At 33.1% G+C, this 12,267-nt stretch overlaps 1 protein-coding gene across 3 annotated transcripts in view; it reads left to right on the plus strand.

Moving 5' to 3' along the window:
- LOC114326802 (zinc finger SWIM domain-containing protein 8 homolog) overlaps positions 1-12,267 on the plus strand; it is a 252,478-nt gene that overhangs the window by 130,036 nt on the left and 110,175 nt on the right. For 2 of the 3 annotated variants that reach the window (XM_028275247.2, XM_028275246.2), the window contains exon 3: positions 8,181-8,341. In XM_028275247.2, coding sequence (XP_028131048.1) covers positions 8,181-8,341 — 161 coding nt within the window. Of the gene's footprint in view, positions 1-3,650; positions 3,948-8,180; positions 8,342-12,267 lie in introns of those variants that run through there. The other variant, XM_028275248.2, reaches the window with a different exon arrangement.

The raw sequence follows: 12,267 nt of genomic DNA on the forward strand, positions 1-12,267 counted from the left end.
TAGTATAAAGAACAAAGAAGGCATAGAGACCAATAATATAGAAGAAATTATACAAATAACACAAGAATATTATAAAAACCTCTACAATACAAAACAGAAACCAACACAAGAAATCCTTAAGCAATTACAAATAAAAATAAAAAATGTCAATTCCGACTTACAACCAGAAATCAGTAAGAATGAGATAAAAAGAGCACTCAAGGAGATGAAGAATAATAAATCGCCAGGAAAAGACGGGATAACTGTAGAAATGCTAAAAAATGGTGGGAAAACAACTAGAGAAGTTTTGTACACACTTATGAATAAAATATTAATGACAAAACAAATACCCAACACTTGGAACGAAGCAGTAACATTGTTACTATTTAAGAAAGGAGATAAAAAGGATCTAAAGAATTACAGACCCATAACTTTACTAAATGTGATGTACAAACTATTAACCAAGATATTAACAAACAGATTAACAACTAAATTAGATGGATACCAGGCAAGAGAACAAGCCGGATTTAGAAAAAGCTTCAGTACAAGTGACCACCTTTTAACGATGAAGATATTAATCGAAAAAGCTAACGAATATCATATCCCGCTATACATGGCATTTATTGACTTCGAAAAAGCATTTGATAGTGTGGAACACTGGGCAGTAAAGAATTCCCTACAAAACAGCAGAATAGACTACAGATATACCGACTTAATTACAAATATATATGATAAGGCAACAACAACTATCAAGCTAATGAAACAAACGGAGCCTATTAAAAAAAACCGAGGAGTAAGACAAGGAGATACCATCTCGCCCAAGCTATTCAACCAAGCGCTAGAAGATGTGTTCAAACAACTGCACTGGGATGGTTTGGGTATAAACATAAACGGGCAATATCTGAATCACTTACGATATGCTGATGATATTGTATTAATAGCAGAAAGAAGTGAAGAATTACAAAGAATGATGGAAGAACTAGATAGAGAATCGACAAAGATAGGACTGAAGATGAATTACAGTAAAACAAAAACCATGACCAATCAACAAGAAGAACTAGTAATTACAGTGGCACAAACAAGAATAGAACAAATAAAAGAATATATATATATATATATATATATATATATATATATATATATATATATATATATCTAGGACAAATCACTAGATTAAATAAAGAAAATCAGACCGAAGAAATAAAGAGAAGAACAAGGTTGGCCTGGGCATCATTCGGAAAACTGTCTTATATTCTAAAGAACAGAAAATACCCGCAATACCTAAAAACAAAAGTCTTCAATCAATGTATACTCCCTGTTTTAATATATGGCTCTCAGACATGGACGTTTACAAAAGAGAATATGGAAAAAATAGCAAAGACAGAAAGAGCCATGGAAAGACAAATGCTGAACATTAAGTTATCAGACAGGAAAAGAAACGAATGGATCCGTAACAAAACAAGAGTGAAAGACGTCTCTACCCAAGTAGCAAAGCTTAAATGGAAGTTCGCCGGACACACCCTACGGCAGAAGGATGAAAGATGGACTAAGATGGTAATACATTGGAGACCATGGAACCACAAACGAAAAAGGGGAAGGCCACAGATGCGATGGTCAGATGACCTGAAGAAACACACTGGGTCAAAATGGATGCAAATTGCCCAAGATAGAGAGGCATGGAAGAAGGAAGAGGAGGCCTATATCCAAGGATGGATGTTTAGGGCTGATTAGATAATGCAGTAGCTATACTCAAAGAAGAACAAAAAAAGCGCGAGGAATTTGAAGATCGAAGAACGACAGACAAAATTTGCAGAAGAAAGAAGAGCAGCTACGAAAACGACCAAATATAAAAATGGAGAAAGATTTCAATCAGGGTGACACTTGAGGAGCAGATAAAATACCCTTGGGGTAGATACCACCCCTCCTCGTGGGTGAAAATTATTTTATTAAAAATAACCCCATAAATCGATAGAGGGGCAAATTCTAAGCTAAATTTGTTATATAAAGATATTTAAATAGATCCAAACTTTTTGAGCTATTAAAGATCAAAGATTTTAATTTTTCGTGAGAAAAATTCATTATTTTAAACCGATTTTTCATAAGTAACTCAAAAGCTATAAGTTTTTACAAAAAAGTTATTATTACCAAAATTGAAGCTGATAAGACATGAAATAAACTCCTTACTAAAAATACCTTTTAATGTTAACTAAAAGTGAGTTATAGGTAATTGAATGTATATTTTTCGGCGAGTACCCAAAGCTAAGTATTCAAGCTTAAATTACGGGAAAATGATACATTTTATAACATAGACTTAATAAACATTATTGTGAAAGTACTTAGAAATATCTATCAAATGAGATCCCGAACAGGTTGATAGTATGTATTAAAATTTATACTCCAACAATTTTTCAGACTTTATTTTTTTAAAATTTTTCCAAAAAATATTATTGTTTTTTTTTAAATAACTCTGTTAATTTTTAAGATATCAGGTTCACCTACAAAACGGTTTGAACGATAATTACAAAGGCTATTAAAGCGCGTTAAATTTAATCTTTCAAATCTCTTACTTTTTTAAAAATCAAAGGTTACATGGTTCTCGCATCAAAATTTAAGCTTTAAACGTTTCTATCTCGGTTATTTTTCACCCTACAGAAATAGTCAAAAAGGAAGAATATTTAATATAGAAAAAACTAAAATTGGTTATATTTAATTTTTTACGTATATTGAGTATTTTTGGTGTTATTATCAAAAGAAAATGAAAATGACGATAATTTTAAAAATTCTGTTTCTTTTAAATTATATCTTTTTTTCAAAAATATGCATTCTAAACTGGTGAAAATTGTTGAAATCAGTACTTATGCTAATATAAAGAAATTCTTGTAAGGATTACTATACATTCTAATTTTTGTGGAAATGGCGTATGTTTTATTTTTCACCTTTTCCTGAAAAATTCGAAAGGGTTCTCTTATTTTTATCATAACTTGCTTAATTTTGATGCAATTAACTTCTTCTGAAGCTCATTTGATACAGAAATGAAATACAATAAAAATGAAAGAATACCCATGAACAAACATATAAAACACGCTGTATTTTCCTGTAACCGTGTCACACAAAAAATTGGCCAGCGCAAGTACATGTAATAATTATTATTACATGTACTTGCGCTGGGCAATTTTCTTTGTGACACGGTGACAGGAAAATACAGCGTGTTTTATATGTTCGTTCATGGGTATTCTTTAATTTTTCCGACTGTAGGTATTCTGAATTACTTTGACAAGTGTTTAGTAGGTATATTTTATAAAATGCACCGTTTTCCTGTTATTTAAGCTGTAATACTTAGATTTGAGAAATCTTCGAAAAAAATATACATTCAATTACCCATAACTCACTTTGAATTAACATTAGTTTAGTTCTTTAAGTGAAGAGTATTCAATTTTTTATTATCTTCAATTTTGGTAATAATAACTTTTTTGTAAAAGCTCATAGTTTTTGAGTTATACGTGAAAAACAGATTTAAAACATTAATTTTTTTCCAAAAAATAAAATCTTTGATCTTAAATAACTCAAAAAGTATTGACTTATATGAATAACTTTATATAACAAATTTTGCTTAGAATTTGTTCCTCTATCGATTTGTGGTATTATTTTTAATAAAATAATTTTCACCCACGAAAAGGGATAGCATCCAACCCCAGGGTAAAAGCGCAAGTTGGCATCATGGCACCTTTGTTCCTTGAGGTATCCTCTAAATGCTCACCAATTTTCATGAAAATCGATGGAGGTTCAACGAAATCGGATGTGTAAACCTTCAGTAACTGCACTAAAGCTCTTGAATAAACTTTACCCCCGACATGACATTAGGAAAATGAAAATTAACATTAACGTATTCTACAATTTCTACGAACGGTGTAGATGTGATGGTTTTCCTCCATTCTCTTTTTCATTACTCTATTTTGGCTTATCTTCAGGTGAGTACGTTCTCTTTCAAATTTTCGTTTACTGTGTTATTGATATAGTTAATGCAGTAGCTATACTCAAAGAAGAACAAAAAAGCGCGAAGAATTTGAAGATCGAAGAAGACAGACAAAATATGCAGAAGAAAGAAGAGAAACTACGAAAACGACCAAATATAAAAATGGAGGAAGATTTCAATCAGGGTGACACTGGAGGAGCAGATAAATTCCTAAATGACCCAGAGAAAAATATAAACCACGCACTGATCTTTTTAGAAATAGTGAAGGAAAAATTATTAGTGATATTCCAGCAATAAAAGCAGGCTGGAAAAACTATTTCGAGGGACTGCTAGCAGAGCAAATACAAACAAATACAGTCCATGTAATGAATTAACATATCCAACCACAACACAGGAAATAATGGATGCTATTAAAGCACTAAAGAAGAATAAAGTCCCAGGTATTGAAAACATACCGGCTGAAATTCTCAAAATTGGAGGACAAGCACTAATAGATAGATTTCATAAAATAATAACCGACATGTGGAACACAGAAGAAATTCCAGGGGACTGAAGAAACAATGATGTGTCCAATCATTGTCCAAAAGAATATCAGGCCGGATTTAGACCAGGATGGTCTACTATAGGGCTTTTCATCGGCTCTCGTTTGTTTCGAGCTTCTGTCACAATATGTTGTATAATCTGTGTATAATATTCATATATACAGATTATATAACATATGACAGGACCTCGAAACAAATGAGAGTCGATGAAAAGCCGTATTGACTAGCTATTCAACTTGAAACAAATATTACATAGATACAACCTGGGAGCAGGATATAGATATTCACCATATCTTTGTAGATTTTCGACTATTTAAACAGATACAGAATATACATGCGAGAATTTGGTATACCAAGGAAATAGGGAACTTGCATAAAATTTTAAATTGGAATAAAATGCTATAAATCACAACAGAACATAATTTAAAACATATATCAAAGAAAAAAAGTTTTTTTGTCTTTCGTTTGGCCCCTGAAGACGATTAAAATTGAGAGAAGATTCAAATTATAGCAGGCAGTCCAAAACGCGCCCTCATTGGTCTTGACGTCGTATCATTATAGTATTCGATGTCCTCGCCATTAATTCATTAGGTTTGGCATTTGTTGTGACACTCAGTTTTATAAATATTTTGATAGTTGCTATTTCTGGCTAATATTAGAGTATTTTTGTTAAGACATATATTTATATTATTATAATGACATACGATAAATGTCATTATAAAATATAATGATGTGACGTCACAAGTGTTCGAGCTCTTTTTGGGTCGTTTGAAATGGTTTAAATACACAGAAGATTTTAAATTTGTACTTCTAAGTTATTATGCTAGTTTTTGAGCCGTGAAAAAAAGGGAGATTGGCTATAGAGTCTGTTTAATATACATACTTATGTATGGAATAAGAAAAATGACTGTAAATCCAAAAAATATATTATTTAAAAGTCTAAGCAGATTGTGATGTACACTTCGCGTCATATAAAACTGGTACAATTTTTTTTCCCAATGTAAACCTGTGTTCAGATTGACAATTATTGTTCGTGAATCACTTCGTTGTTGCCATCACAGATAACGGAATTGCACTAAATCTAAATACAAAAAAAATAACGTTTAAAATGTATATTTCGAATTGTAATACATATATTTAAATTACACACTTGTTCTCTGTAAAAGTTATTCATTTTGTATTAATTTCAAATTTAATTTTTAATTTTTCCAGTGTGTTTTATTTATTCTACACAACTTAATGCAGTTTTGTCCTACAATTTACGAGAAACCAATCACAGCTCTCGATTTGACATTAAACATAAAGTCATGTCAAGATTTATTATCTATCATTATTTTTGAATTGAAATATTTTCATAAATTATAATAAAAAACGAATCAATGTATGGATACTTAATTTAGATGACGGAAAATTACAATTGTTTTAGTTTTTAGTGTATTAAAAAATGCGGTCTGTCGCACAGCCCCGTTTTTACCTAGTTTGATATAATATTTTCGTTGAACTGGCAACTTTGCCTTAGAAATTGGAATGACACTTGGGACAAGATCAACTTACACAACTTGAAAAACACGATTTTCGGTTATAAGAGTTGTACCAGTTTTTTTTGACGCGAAGTGTACGCAGACGATGTAATAGTCTAAGAGCTAGTGAACCCTCCGACTAACGGTCGTCCTGTAAGGCTAAAAATTTTTCTAGTGATAATTCATAGCACACCAAGGCTAAAAACCATGACCTGGCAGGCATCAGCGGTGCACGTGTATCTACCAAGTGAATCGAAAAGTGCAAATTTAGGGGGTAAAATAAACTTTCTCCTGTAAGGTTTAAATTTAAGTATGTGTTTGAGTAAGTAATTCAGAAGAAATGTGTACAATGACAGGCGATTCTGAAGAGCATAAGACATTGCCAGGCGAGGGGAAATATTAGGGGTTTTTCCTAAAATTATTCTTTTTGCATCGAACAAATTTTTTTTAGGTTTTTTGAATCATTCCAAATAGATAACGTCTTTAGTGATTTTTCTCTTAAGTTAATAGTTTTTGTTATATAAGCGATTGAAAATTTTGAAAATTGCTAAATTGGCCATTTTTAACCCTATATCGGACATTTATCTAAAAATTTCAATGTTGCCAAGACACGTAGATATTCTTTAAACATTGATTGATGAAATACCGAAGAGTTTTTTGCAATAAAATATCGAAAACCCCTTTGTTTTTTTAATTGCTAATCAAGCAGGTGCGACACTGTAGTATAAGTGAGGACGTTTGAGTTTGCATAAATTCATTATTTCGAGAATGGGCAAATTTCAAGAGAAATCCTCAGACAGGTCGATTTTTATTTTTAAATTAGGACTTTTTGGCATATATATAATACTAGTGACGTCATCCATCTGAGCGTGATGACGTAATCGATGATTTTTTTAAATGAGAGTAGGGGTTGTGTGATAGCTCATTTGAAAGGTTATTGAATTTTCTATTCACTAATATAAACATTAACATAATTATTTACACAGGGTGTACAAAAATTTTTTTTTTATTAAAAAACTTTGATTAAATTTGACAAATAGAAGAAAAATTTTTTTTTGTACACCCTGTATAAATAATTATGTTAGTGTTTATATTAATGAATAGAGAATTAAATAACCTTTCAAATGAGCTATCACACAACCCCTACTCTTATTTAAAAAAATCGTCGATTACGTCATCACGCCCAGATGGATGACGTCACTATTATTATATATATGCCAAGAAGGCCTAATTCAAAAATAAAAATCGACCTGTCTGAGGATTTCTCTTGAAAATTGCCCATTCTCGAGATAATGAATTTATGCAAACTCAAACGTCCTCACTTACTACAGTGTCGCACACGCTTGATTAGCAATTAAAATAACAAGGGGGTTTTCATATTTTATCGCAAAAAACTCTTCGGGATTTCATCAATCAATGTTTAAAGAATATCTACGTACCTTGGAAACATTGAAATTTTTAGATAAATGTCCGATTTAGGGTTAAAAATGGCCGATTTCTCAACTTTCAAAATTTTCAATCGCACATATAACAAAAACTATTAACTTAAGAGAAAAATCACTAAATACGTTTTCTGTTTAAAATGATTCAAAAAACCTAAAAAAAATTTGTTCGATGCAAAAAAAATAATTTTAGGAAAAACCCCTAATCTTTCCCCTCGCCTGTCAAGGTCTTATGCTCTTTAGAATCGCCTGTCATTGTACACATTTCTTCTAAATGACTTACTCAAACACATACTTAAATTTAAACCTTACAGGAGAAAGTTTATTTTACCTCCTAAATTTGCACTTTTCGATTCACCTGGTAGATACACGTGCACCGCTGAGGCCTGCCAGGTCATGGTTTTTAGCCTTGGTGTGCTATGAATTATCACTAGAAAAGTTTTTAGCCTTACAGGACGACCGTTAGTCGGAGGGTTCACTAGCTCTTAGACTATAAACTTGATGGGACGAACTGTAGAGACATCACGTAACTTGATGTAGAGCTTGAAGAAAATGCGGAAGAGATAGGGCTAGCTGTCAACATGGGACATGGGCGCCCACAGGGAGGGGCAAGGGGGCAGCTGCCCCTGCTGTATATAAACTAAAAAACTTTTTCCGAAACAATGCATCTTTTCGTTCTATCTTGACTCCCCTATTTTAACAAACTACATTTATATATTTTTAGGTTTCCATTTATCGGCGAGTGTTCTACAAAGTCCGAGGGGCATTCATAATGTTGCAGTCACATTTGACAGGAGACGAATTTCTTCTTGTAACTGCACCTGCAACTCGACCGCGTATTGGTGTTCCCACATCGTTGCAGTTTGTCTCACTCGAATACACTGGGTAAGTAAGAACTAAAACACACGGACCTCTTGTGAGCGACGAAGTGTCGGCAGATTGTCCACAGCTGTACATTTATATGGGTAAACATAGACGAGCGTCTATTTGTCGTCCATTCCAGCAACGAATAAAGGCTGATTTATCGTAGGACGGGACGTCGACGGCACGGCTGTCTTGCGGAGCACGTTGAAGAATTGTGTGATATGAAAGACATTGGTTAGTTACAGTACAGCGTGACGGGGCGATAACGGGGACATGCGTCGTGTGTTGTTCCACGCCTGTGTTGTGGCGGGTTGTTCTTTTAGAAAACAAACTCAGTAAAACCGTTAAGAAAAATAAAATTGTGTTTATTACTATCATCAAAAACATAATAACACATAACACTAATTAGAATAATCCAATACATAACACAGTATATACAATAGCAGTCACGCTACACGAGACCAATCTATAGTCGGTTTGCTAAACTCAAGACACAACTGGCTAGTGATGTTAGTAAGTAATTTTGTCAATTTGGTAAAATTGGCAAAAAAATAATTACTAAATAGTTAGTAATTTTGCCAATTTTGGTAAAATTGGCAAAAAACAAAAAAAATACCTACTAAAATCACTAGCCAGTTGTGTCTGAGTTTAGCGAACAGACTATATCTACATAATTACACACTCAAACTCGTAGCCCATTACACTTCTGTACAGTGTAACCACAATCAAGCATCGGCACACAGTTACCCATCCACTAGCTCCGGGTCGGAGATGGCAGCTCCCGCTCACTGCGGTTACAGTTTCGGCGAAAGCTCTTCACTACAGAGCACTTTCACCTTTGCAGGTTCCGATTCATTCCATCGCATAACTCCCGCTGGCTTGAGTTCCTTTCAATTCAGTACATTGATTGGAACTCATTTCGTGATCCTCGATTCTCCTAAGTACACTCTCGGTAACCATCACTCCTTGGTTCCATTTGGAGAGGTGGCACGTAGTGGGGATGCCCTGGTATGGAAACGCGTTCGGTCCTCTGCTGTCTAGCTGGTCAAGAACGTGGGGTGGACAGCACATCGTTACATTGTCGTACACGCCCCGTCCTAACATAACTTCGGCTTAAAACTCGTTGAGGCATCCCATAAGGGCGACATGTGGGCTTTGGGCGACCGGTACTTTCCTGTCACCCCGCTACCTGCGCTCAGTTTTGTTTTAAACTTTTTTATTTAAACTATTTTTTTTCTTCTCAATAGCAACCAGAGCATTGTGTTCGTGATGACAATGTGCCGCGTCGTCGGAAATTACGACTAGCAGTCGAAAGGAAAGGAAAGACGTCAGTGTGTTTTAGTTCATGGGTTATAATTTTGTTTCTATATAGATTAAGTAGTCACTTAGAGATAATATTGCAACACAGAGAGAAGTGATCGAGTGACTCAGTAAAAAAGTTCCTGTAAAATTCATCACGTCGAGTGATTAATTAAAAAAATGTAAGTAAAGTAAACTTCATTCCTTGTCTGCTTACTTCATATCAAATTTGAGCTGGCTCTTGAATCGTTTGAGTGTAGTACAGGTGAACCGAAATAGGAATAGACGTAAATATACTGTGTGCCCTAGCAAATTTAAAATTACGGCGGAAAGGCTCAGTTGATCGACAACCACGTAGCTGTTCATGTGGACAGTTTTGCTAGACGTTGACAAGTTTGTTTAAAATCTAAATTTTTTATAATAGTGATTTTCTTCAATTTTTTAATTGTTCATTTAATCTAAAAATAGATCAACAGTGTAAAGCAAAGCGAAAAATTTTGAATACTCAAGCTCTTCACATAATACGATGGTAAGACCCCATTTTAACAGTCCCCGTTTCAGCGGTTCTCGATTCCACCGACCCTTTTTAGCAGTCCCCGGTTCAGCGGTACCCATTTCAGCAGTCCCCGTTTCAGCGGTTCTCGATTCCACCGACCCGTTTCAGCGGCGTTTGGTTCTGCAGCATGCCGTTTGAGAGGCATCGTTCAGGAAAATGAGTAAAAACAGGACTTTCTTGGGGACAGTAGTTTTAACAATAAAAAATGAACATATAAAATTATTTTTTCCTTTTTTATATGCATTTTTTCATCAGCTTTTCATTGAGCCTACATACAAGCACGGAACATAAAAATTATCTAAGTTATTCTAATTGTTTATAAGCTTAAAATTCAGGTCTTTTTCAAACAGTTTTTTTAATAACAATTTCAATAAAATGTTAAAATTTTTTTAATACGTCTTAAAATTAAAGTCTCAAATAATCGACTGCGATCTGCTAAATATCTCACAGAGTCACTGTAGGGCAAGAACAGTTGTATAAACAATTGCTCTCTGGGATAAACAAATTGAATAACTTATAAACTATTTGGTCGATAATTTAAAGTCATTAAATTTTACGTCATTGTGCAAAAAATAAAGTTATTAATATTTATAATTTACTGCAAAAATGAGGGTTTTTTGCAATTATCTCGGTCAATTGTTTATATATTACAATATGCTTACCACCAAATTAAAGAACTTTTTAAGATCTACATTTATTTGAAACATTTTTCTCTAAAATGTACAAGAAACGTTTTATAGTCAAAAAACTGCTTTTTTCATTCTTTGCAATTGTTTAAAAAAAAGCAAAAACAGCTGTACGTCTTCACACGGAATTATCATGTTATCCCTCATCTAACGTTTAAAACTTTGAAAACCCTGTAGAACATTTTTACCTGAAATCGATGATTTTTTTTCCCTATTAACTGGGGTATATACCAGATACTTAGATATTACCTGTATATTTTCAAACAAGAATAGGTTAAAATAATATCCTACAATAAAACTAATTACTTTCATTGTCATATTATTATTTTCTTATTGAGACCGCTCTATTGGGGACCGCTAAATCGGGCACCGCTGAATCGGGGTACCGCTGAAACGGGGACCGCTGTATTGAGACCGCTCAATCGGGCACCGCGCTTATGGGGACCGCTGAAAAGGGGTGAAACCAATACAATCTGTGTTAAAATTCGCTCAACGAGAAGCAGCTGCTGATAAGTCTATTATCGACTTTTAAAAAGTTCAAGAGCGTGTGACTAATATGACAGGTAATCTGCTAAATTATCTAATCAAAAGAATAATAAATAATCTGAGATTTGTGGATTGCATTTTCAGGAGTTTCTGAGTGTATTATCAAAAATATTGCAAAAGGGGGTCGCAAAATGCAGCAAGAAGGATATCCCGTTTTGTCACTCATATTGAGAGGCGGAAAACAATTAGCCTAATAAAATAAAAAAAAGTCAAAATGTAAATTCGTACAGGTTAAAACAAATTTTATATCAAAGTTTAGGTGGGTACAAAAGATATTTTCAAGAAAGTATCCAAATCATACAAGGGGATCATTGTTTACATAATTAAAAAGGGGTCATTTTTGCAAAAAAAATACTTTTTTAACTGCTGAGGTAAGTCACTTATTAATGAAGGTCTATGGGATTTTTTTCTACAAAGTTGAAGGGTAAATATTTTACATAAGACTTACTAAATTAAATTTGACCTCCTATTTATTTAAACAATTGTATATAAAACTTTAAAAACAAATTTGCAAAAAAATTTTTTTAGCGTTTTAAATAAGCACTCTAAAATATCTTATTTTACCCGAGAAGTTGCGCTATATTATCAGTAATAATAAAAAAAAAATTGGTCCAAAAATATTTAATATTTTTTGAGATATTGAATTTGTTTATTAAATGTTACTCTGTTTTCAATTGCAAAAACGCGGTTATTGTCAAAGAAGTATTCACCTGCTTAAGATCTCATTATGTTTATTTTTATGTATATTTTCGATAAATGTATTGATAAATTCAAATTTCTATTAAACTCCCCCCTAAAATCGCATTTGAAAATTAATCAAATTTGTTTATAATTTGTTTTTTTAATAAGCGTCGCGGGGA

This window comes from Diabrotica virgifera, chromosome 4 (assembly GCF_917563875.1).
Source record: "Diabrotica virgifera virgifera chromosome 4, PGI_DIABVI_V3a".
Lineage (NCBI taxonomy): Eukaryota > Metazoa > Arthropoda > Insecta > Coleoptera > Chrysomelidae > Diabrotica > Diabrotica virgifera.